The sequence below is a fragment of the Aythya marila genome (assembly GCF_965140915.1).
Source record: "Aythya marila genome assembly, chromosome: 1".
Classification (NCBI taxonomy): domain Eukaryota; kingdom Metazoa; phylum Chordata; class Aves; order Anseriformes; family Anatidae; genus Aythya; species Aythya marila.
The window spans coordinates 148,145,227-148,154,957 of NC_139042.1; the positions used below are offsets into that span (position 1 = coordinate 148,145,227).

General features: G+C 40.3%; 1 protein-coding gene across 1 annotated transcript in view; it reads right to left on the reverse strand.

Moving 5' to 3' along the window:
• Window positions 1–387: 387 nt before the first annotated feature.
• LOC309873997 (protein mono-ADP-ribosyltransferase PARP12-like) overlaps window positions 388–9,731 on the reverse strand; it is a 16,502-nt gene continuing 7,158 nt past the window's right edge. The window contains exons 8-12 of the mRNA XM_082751876.1: window positions 7,613–7,762; window positions 6,553–6,631; window positions 5,132–5,262; window positions 4,323–4,471; window positions 388–3,535 (exon numbers count right to left, since the gene is read on the reverse strand). Of these exons, the coding sequence (XP_082608002.1) occupies window positions 3,261–3,535; window positions 4,323–4,471; window positions 5,132–5,262; window positions 6,553–6,631; window positions 7,613–7,762 (784 nt within the window). The 3' untranslated portion in view covers window positions 388–3,260. The remainder of the gene's footprint in view (window positions 3,536–4,322; window positions 4,472–5,131; window positions 5,263–6,552; window positions 6,632–7,612; window positions 7,763–9,731) is intronic.

Below are 9,731 nucleotides of genomic sequence, written 5' to 3' on the forward strand. Positions count from 1 at the left end.
AGTTTATAAAAACTAGGCAGAATATCCAGACATGCCTGATTACAGGTCAGCCTCATAAGCAGTGCGGTGGGTTGACCGTGACTGCCTGTCAGACCTCTGCCCAGCCTCGTGCAGGGGCAAGCCATAAGCTACCGTGCTCTGCACTGCACTGCTGGCATAGGAAAGCTGTTTGGCTTCTGCAGGCTTGCCATCTATCTTAGCAGAACAGACCTGCTACTAGGAAAAGGAAACAACCTCCACAGCTTATCTTTCTCCTCACGTGGCACGGGAGTGAGTGAGGGGAAGAGAGAGTGAAAGACTATTATGCTGTTCATGCTGTTTCCTTTGTCTTAAGTAGTAAAGAGAGATCCTTATTACTCAGAAAAGAGGCTCAATACCATTTTTTGCTTAAAGTTTAGCTTTAATGCCAACAACTTTTAACTCAGTTCATTTCTAAATTAAATCCTGACAGCTGTACAGAGATTCCACTACTTAACAGCAACGTCTTTAAGAAGTTTCCAAGAACTCATAAAGGTCATCAAACACAGTGCTCTTAGACAGAGGAGAGAGGAATACAAGAAATTTAGTGGTTTGAATACCTCTTTATTTGTCATACACAAGAAATTTACCACTGCAGTTTCAAAAGTGGAAAACATGGTGATTTTTCTCTTTTGGGTGTTACTGGAGAAGTAAGATATGACAAAGTAACACACCCAGCCATTTTCTTCATGTTGGTTACTTTACTTATGCACACATTTACACACATGCACTCACACACACAGACACCCACCTCCCCATTTATTTCCCCCCAGGAATAAAGGTTTTAAAAATATTAATGGTTTTATCCAAATTAGCCATCAAAATTGTTATTAAAAATATCTCAACTTTTTGCATGAAAAAATATTTGTTTCCGTTTTCTGGCAAAAGAGTAATAACTTTTCACTTGGTTCAAGTAGTCAACAATGACTTCAGCTATTTCAGAAGAAAGGCTTATGCCATCAGTATTCTCATTTGCCATGAACATCCGGATGAACATGTCTTTGTTTTGGCAGAAAATCTTTTCTGCACAAGTAGCTCGAGCTTTCATACATCGTACAGCTGTGTAGATTTAGAACTTAGTAGCATGGTACAGTGGTGGACTTTAGTACTAGGTTAAAGGTTGGACTAGATCATCTTTTCCAACCTGAATGATTCTATGATTCTATACTGTCTTCAGTGAATTATTATTTGCTGACATTAGACTCATTAGACTCAAGAGAAAGAACATAGTCAACTTGCTTTTCCACGTACTTACTGGATTTTACTGGGTTTAAACATGAAAAGGGGTATTTTCATTCAGGTATCATGCTGCTAAGTTTTACAGTTCATATAAAAAGGAGTTCTGCACAACCTTCTTCTGGCTAATCACAGCTCAGCTCCTGGGATACAGCACTGAAGTAATAAAAAGTTGCCTGACAGACACCTGTCAATCAGTATTCAGAAGAATTAAAAAGTACTTCTAGAATACAGGTAGAGAGAAGCTTTTTTTGGTCACAGAATCACAGAAGTTTTGTCACAGGTTGGAAGGGACGCCTGGAGTCCAACCCCCCCTGATCAAGCAGGCTCAAGTCCAGGCAGGTTTTGAACATCTCCAGAGAAGGAGACTCCACAACCTCTCTGGGCAGCCTGTTCCAGTGCTCTTCACCCTCACAGTAAAGAATTTCTTCCTCATGTTTAGATGGAACTTCCTGTGTTTCAGGTTGTGCCCATTGCTTCTCATACTATTGCTGGGCACCACTGAAAAGAATGCAGCCCTAATGTCTTGACGCCCTTCCTTCAGATATTTATTATATACATTGATAAGATCCCTTCTCAGCCTTCTCTTCTCCAGGCTAAACAGACCCATCTCTCTCAGCCTTTCCTCATAAGAGGAAGGCGATGAGATCCCCTCATCATTTTCATAGGTTTTGTCTACGACAAAAAGGCTTTCTAAAAAATTTGTGGTAAACTATCGCTAATAAGTACTCTTTTAGGAGCATTAAAGCAGTGGTAAATGCAGAATGTAAGTATCTATGCATCAGCAACTTTAATCTTAAGAAAGACCTGACAGTTCAAGATTTTTGATTATCTGCATATGCCAACTGTACAACACTAATAACATACAACATCTTTTGCTGAGAACAATTAACTTATTCGACTTAATCTTGAGATTTTAGAAGTTTCAGCTCATTGGCTGAAGACTACTCACAGGCAACTACTTTTTTTTTTCCAGCAAGGAAGTCCTGACACCTTGATTACATAGGTAACCAGCATGTCTCCTGCAACTAAAGGCGCAGTACCCCTAATGAGAGCAGGAGATAGTCATTCCCTGCCTTTCGCAGCAGTTATAAAAGAACTATGAATATACTTCTAAGAAACAGTTTATTGTTAATCAAGCAATACAAGCACTGCATTTCACTCCTAAGCATGATAGTCTTAAATGAGAAGTTGACTTCTCTTTTCTTCACCCCACACCTGCCAGCACTATTTCATTTGTAGGCACAGCAAAAGGCATGAAAACTTTGTACTCTCACAAACCTAAACAAAGAGGTTAGTGACTTGATAAATGTCAGCTGCTTAAGTATCACAGCTCAAAGCAACCCTTGTTCTGGTTCATATCTTTGCTACTTGTTTTAAATGAGGAAACTAACAAGAGAAAATAAGTCTCTGCTCCTGTTCAACAAATGAAATTTTAATTTTCAAGGCTTTGTAGGTTATGTAGGGACAAAAAAAAAACAGTGCTGCTAAAAATTTATACAAAGAGTTAACTACAAGAGACAGGCTGTACAGTCTCATTTGCAAACACTTTAATGCCTACTGTTGTAGACTATTAAAAAAGAAGGTTGTATCAAATTTTGAGTTAAAAAGGTAGAAGGCGACAACCTCTGAACGATGAACATTGGTAAAGATCTATCCTGAAACAGCTGTAACAAAACGTTATTTAAACTTGGCAGTCATAGCCAATCTTTATGTTATAACCATCAGAGGCTCCATCTAGTAAACGCATAGGAGCCTCAGAATACTACAAATGCAGGAAAAGTTGATACCTTCTAAAAACAGGAGACAGACTGAGGATTTTAATTCTAAAACATCCTTTGTGTCTTTTTACCCCTTGTTTTCTATTGCACAGGAAGGATAGAGAGAATAAACATCTAACTGCTCACCTACCCAAGTACACAACTTACAAAAATCGCTTTCCTCAGTTATGCCAACACTAGAAAAGTGTTTGTAAGAGCTAAACATAACAGTGATTTGTTTTGCTGCTACCACAGTCTTGCATTTATCTGGTCAACATATTCTATGAGATACTCTGGATAAATCTGCTGCTTCTCAAAGATGACAAAGATAGAAGGGTTTGAAAAGTTATTCACACAACTATCATAGAAGTTCTGGCCGTCCTTCAAGGGAGGAATTACATAAGAGGAATTACCAAGAGTGAACTCTCCCACCAGCACCCGTGCCAGAAACATGGTCTTGGGGGATGAGTCTTCCCTGCAGTAGTTGTCAGAGTAAGATGCATCCCTCGCAAAATAGCTTCCTGCAGAAAAGACACCAAGACAGGGTTGGTAAGACACCAGAATTGCAGGGAAAGATAGGATATAATGTAAAAGCACACTCATGACCATGAAGCAGTTCAGGAATGACCCTTCTAAAGCCTTCACTTGTCCTGTATGTCCTTTTTAGTGGAAATAACCACTGTGTATTACCTACGCTTTTATTTTCCATAACATACATGTTAAAGAGCCACAGAAGTGATGTTTTAAACATGATCATATTCCTCAAAGACTTTCCTCCTGACCCCCAACCTTCCATCTTCCCCACTCTCACCCAAGTTCCTCTCTTGATAGTGGCTACTAAAAGTCATTAAAACTGCTTCAGATAGTTTCTAAGTATTCAGCTGCATGGATGGATAGTCAGCCTGTCTCGTGACTGTTCCACTTGGTAAGTTGATCTTTTCCTGTATACAGGACAGTGGGTAGGAATATAATTTTCTAACAAGGCAAAAAGCTTGTAACCAGGATGGCATTTATGCTCCTGGCAAAAAACAATTAATGCCATGTTGCCTTTTGCAGGAACTGGGAGAAACTGCAACAGAAGTAGGCCTGGACTAAGCTTGTTTGTTTTTGTTCAAGGACAGAATGGAGCACAGGAGCCAAGGCCTTTCATTATGCCTTAGCTCCAAATGATTGTTGCCAAAGTCACACATATTGTTCACCACAAGCCCCAGAATGGCCAAGTGCCCCCTTTCTAACTTCACACCTCTGTAGTAGCTACTGGGATTTTTTTTAGCAAGCCTAAGGTTAATGAAAGAGCTGAAAAACAACCTTTGCCATAGACTGTCCCATGAAGGCCACAGATCCTCCAGTCAAAGTTTTGCTGACAGATGGCATCAATGTGTTTTTTGCTGGTCCCATGAAATAAGAAACGCTCATCTGTCTTTCCACCATTGCTCTTCTGCATTTTTTCCTTCTGCCTGCAATGAAAAGCAGTATCATTGTAGTTCCGCAGTGACTAGACAGGTTCCAGCTGTACTAGTGCTCAGAGACAAATTCTGAAAATGCCTAAGTTTTGGACGGACACAGTACGGTGTTTTCTCGCTGGGTTCGAATATGCTTTCATTGTACATAAGTGCCTCCAGATATTTAACAATTAAAAATGTTTTGTTCCTTTCACTGCTTGGGAGGGAGAGGAGATTACCATTATCTGCTAAACACGAGTTCATGTTAAGGCTTTCCCTCAATAAGTGTTGTACTGTGCTGTAAAAGCTTTCAGTTCTGACCAGCTTCAAAACAGTGTTAGCTCCAGACGTGACTGACTTCCAGCTTCAAGGCTTCAGTGGAAAGCAGCTGGCCTAGACACAGGCCTGGCAGACATCAGAACTATTTGCTCAGAAGAAAGGTTTCCTCCCACCGAGCTCATCTGATTATTCGGAGCTCTACGTCTTGATTGGGTTCTGGTTTGCTGGTACATCTTTATCTATGTGTTGATTCTGGCTAGGTATTTCAGCGGGGGAGTGGAAACAGATTGTGAAATGCAGCTGCATTTCAGGAACACTTGTCTATCTTTAGCATGCAACTAACTACAGAGACAACAAACTTCATACACACATACCAGAGCAGTACTTTACACGTACCATTGATACAGTTCCCAGAGAGATGGGTTCTGAACTCTACGAATCCTTTTAATAACTGTTTTTGGCATTGTGCGTTGAAAGTCTGCCTTGACTTTCTTGTATTCATCAGAAGAACTGTCAAGATCAATCAGCTGTAGGGGAAGAGATTAAAAAGCTGCTCTCATCTTTTACTAAATCATAACAAAGCCACCCTACCTAGTGCGCTACTCGGACCGTTAAAGTCTTTTCTGTGAAATAGAGACACGAACAGCAAAAATACTCTTGGATGAAAGGCAGATTAGAGATCCCTACTCTCTAAAAGTGAACTCAGCTAGGGAACGTGAACTACTAAGGGTTAAGACACCCAGGTTGCTTGCTCACAGGACATTGAAGGAGCTGCATACTTTTGACCAACCAGCCCCTTTTGCTCTCTGTGCCAAGATACATGTGCACGCACCTATTGAACACTACCTAAATACATAGAAGAAATGAGAACATAAATACAAAGAATAAAGAATTTATGTTGCAGCAAATCAACGAGTACCTCTACACCCATAATCCTTAAATCTTTATAGTTTATCTCTCTACAGCCAGTGAACACAAACACTCTACTGCCTGTCAGGTTTTGAAATAAATTGAAAAGGCTTTATCTGATCAACCATTTTAGGGAAGAGTAGGGACATGCTGCCAAAAATCAGTTCCTGAAATAACAATCCTGAAAGCAAGCAAGGTTTTCTAGTTGCACATTTCCATGAAAAACATCAAAAATAGGGAAGGCTAACGCTGACATTCTTTACTGACAACTTGTTGAGGACGTGTACCTTACATTTTTCAGGTTAGCCATTTTAATGATTCACAACAGAACTCTTCTGTAGGCATAATTACTACAGTTGACAGAGATGGTGGTGGAGACAGGCAAAAAGTCAAAGGTAAGTCATGCAGCTATTAACTGGTTGTGTTACAGAGGTAAAAAAAGTTCACTAGAGTTATGCTAACATCCTCATGCCAACCTGATTTCAGCAATGCTCCATAGATGTACAGCTGTCTACTCACATAAACCTCAGGGACTGGCTACCCTTAAGTTCCGAGGCACAATTCATCTCTGATGTTTCATGGCTTGCTGGACTGTTTTTAAAGCTAAGCATCTTGGGCATCAGTAACAGTCTTGCTAATACGGTAATTTGCCTTCAGGCCAGTTTGCCAAGGACTGGGATTAATATGTAGAAGTGAAAATTAATGCTGCCATAGTTACAGTGCCACTATTTGCTAGATTAAACTTGGTTCCAGTTTCACCTCTAGGCTTGCCCAGTGTGATATCAGGCTCAAGGTTACCAATACCTCTGCGTTATGTTACATATGAAACAGTCATCTACAAGGGCACTGTGACATAACAAACCTGCATACAAGAACAAGATGAAGAGATGAAACAAAAACCTCCAAACCTTGAATCCCAGGTCAGGCAGGGCGGATTTGTCCCAGTGAGCTGGAATACCCTTAAATTCTTCGGTACGCTTACAGCCCCTGTACATTAAAAGACATTACAAATAGGCAATTAAAACACAACAAATACTTACATTTTATATGCGTATGATACTAAACATTTTTGCCAAGTTTGGGGAAAATACAGGCAACTTAACATATTCAGAAACATTTCAAAATTGTCTTTTTAGTTCAGCAGATGAAAATATTTTTCCAAATCATTATGTCAAGACTTATGGCAGGAAGGAAGATGCCAAATGAACAAGGAATTTAGATATACGCTGAACTAAAGATGAAACTAGTTCTCTTAGTTGCAAAGAATTGAATCTACACATAAAAGCCTTGATAAACTGGGGTAAGTACATAAAAATGCATATCCGTATGTCAGAAACAGGACAGATACAGCCCTCCCCTGCTACTTCCACCCCCATTTCAGTTAGTATGTTTAGCTGTTCCTTCTTGTGTTGTTTAAAGAAACCACTGTGTGCTGCAAGAGAATGCATAAAAAAAAAAAAAAGCTGTTTGTTACATGGAATTACATAAAACTTCTTTTTTAGAATCCCATCTTTTGTCTCCACCTCTGCCAACTACTATGTACCTCTCAGATCATCTGGTTGTTCTCACAATAATTGTTTCTAAACTCATACCTAGCTTTGAAAACAGATCTCAGATGTCAGAAAAGGTTGGTGTGCATAAACTTTATTGCTTCCATGTGTATCAGCTTCTTTAATACAACAGCTCCCTGTAATAAGCAGCTTCTCACAGCATTGCTACATGTTGAATTATCTCCTACTTTCTGTGGCCATGCCCAAAGGCGGTCACCCCCAAAGCTTATGAGTTGCTTTAAATCTGTTGGCCAGGCTGGAACACTGACCTGGCTACACAGTGATGTAGGAAAGGTTATGTCCCTCCTCCAACTGCCTTAACAGATGCTCCTTCACCTTAACACCCTTCAAGAGACTACATTCACGATGCACTATTTATTACGCATCACCCCAGAATGAGCAATTGCATGTACTTTACCTTGCTCTGGCCTTTTCTACGTCTGTCTGAGACACAAATTTAGGTCTTCTGCAAACTTCTCTCTCTGTTGTATAGTGAAGGTTTTTCTGAATCATGGCTGGGAAAAAAAAAAAAAAGAAAAAAAAAGAAAACAAAAAGTTGTGGTTTAACCTGGCATGCAACTAAAGCACCACACTGCCATTCATGCACTCCCCCGCAGTGGGATGGGGGAGTGAATGGAAAAAAAAGGTAAAAGTGCAAGAACTCATGAGCTGAGATGAGGACAGTTTAATTGGAAAGTGAAAAAAAAAACAGTAATATTAATAATTAAAACAAACAGGTGATGCACAACACAATTGCTCACCACTCACCGAACAATGCCCAGCCAGTCCTCAAGAAATGGCAACCCCCACCCAGCCAGCTCCCCTCCATTTTATTGTTCAGCATGATGCCATGTGGCATGAGATACCTCTGGTCAGTTTGGGTCAGCTGCTCTGGCTGTGCCCCATCCCAGCTTCTTGCGTGCACCCAACTTCATTGCTGGTGGGGCAGCATGAGAAGCCCAAAGTCCTTGACTCAGTGTAAGCACTGCTCAGTAACAACTGAAATATGCTGTAGTATCAACATTATTTTCATCTGAAATCCAAAACGCAGCAGCACCATACCAGCTTCTCTGAAAAATTAACTCTATCCCAGCCTGTCCTGAAACCTGGACACAGAACAATCAGCACGGTGTTTCAGAAAGTCTTTGCAATACAGCAAAATTTGACAAGATGTTTTGCCAAAAATGCTGAAAAAAAAAGGAACCAAACTTTTCATCTTGTCACAGACATGGAACCCCGAAGAGGATGTGGAACCCACAGTGTATCTGTATAGCTCAAAGGGAATTCAAGTTTCCAAGAAGGATTCCAGTTTCAGTTTTGCTTTATAAGCTTTATAAGGAATGATAGACAATGGATGAATATTTTCCCTTCATTGTTCCATCATCCACTCTTTACCGAAGATGTATTTGGTTATGACAGTGAGTCGCACTGATCTTAGCTACTTTTTTCTTGATGCATCAGTGTTTGTTTCACATTTATTCACAATTACAGCAGTCTGAGGCAGATAGGAAATACAAGTTGGATCAGCAAGAGGTGCCAGGCCAGTCTTTTCCTCACTGGGCTGAAGGCTTCAAACTTACTTGCTTTACTCAGCTGAAAATCTCCTATCTTAATGGGCACCAGGGGAGATTTAGATTGGACATTAGGAAGAATTTCCTCATGAGAGGGTGGTCAAGCATTGTAACAGACTGCCCAAGGAAGTGGTGGAGTCCACAACCCTGCAGGCGTTTAAGAAATGTGCAGATGTGGCACTAAGGGACACCGTTTAGTCATGTCAGTTGGTAGGTCAGTTTATGGTTGGACTTGATGATCTTGAAGGTCTTTTCCAACCTTGATGATTCTATGATTCTATGAAAAGGATCATTGTAAAATAAATATCTACTTTTTCTCCATGGATTGTATCCCCTCCTTCTCAATTTGCAATCAAGATATTGTCTTCCTACATGTATCTGTAGATTTCCATCCCTATAAATGAAAGCTAATAGGTGTCATAGGCCATTCATTAGTGACCACCACCAGAGACAAATTACAGCAACCTGAATTTTAGAGTCATCATGTTCTGGATCTTGGGTCCTCTTGTAGCTATTGCCACACTGTATTTGCAACTATGAGTCAGAAACAGACAGTAGAATGGTCCTTCATCTACAGAGAGAGATACAGAGGGTAAAACAAAACAAAACAACAACAAAATACACACCACTAACACCCCCCACCTCTCGGCTCTACCATGCACAAAAGCAAGCTTTGGAAGAAGTCTCCATTGCATTTATTTGCCTTGGTTACTAAAAAAGCCAAAACCTTAGGAAAGGGATTAATTTACTATGCAATTTTCTAAGCCAACAAGTTCCCTATCCCTTCCCTACCCTATAGAGAAGATTCTAGTACTGCTTTCAAGTGAATTGCAAACAACATATGCCCTTTCTGCTTGTTTTCTTGATGCAGAATGAGATAGTAATGGGGAGCTGGATCAAAGGCAACTAAAGCAACATGACAGTCCAGGCAGGTTGATCGTTTTCCACAGCCTCTGAAAAGGACAC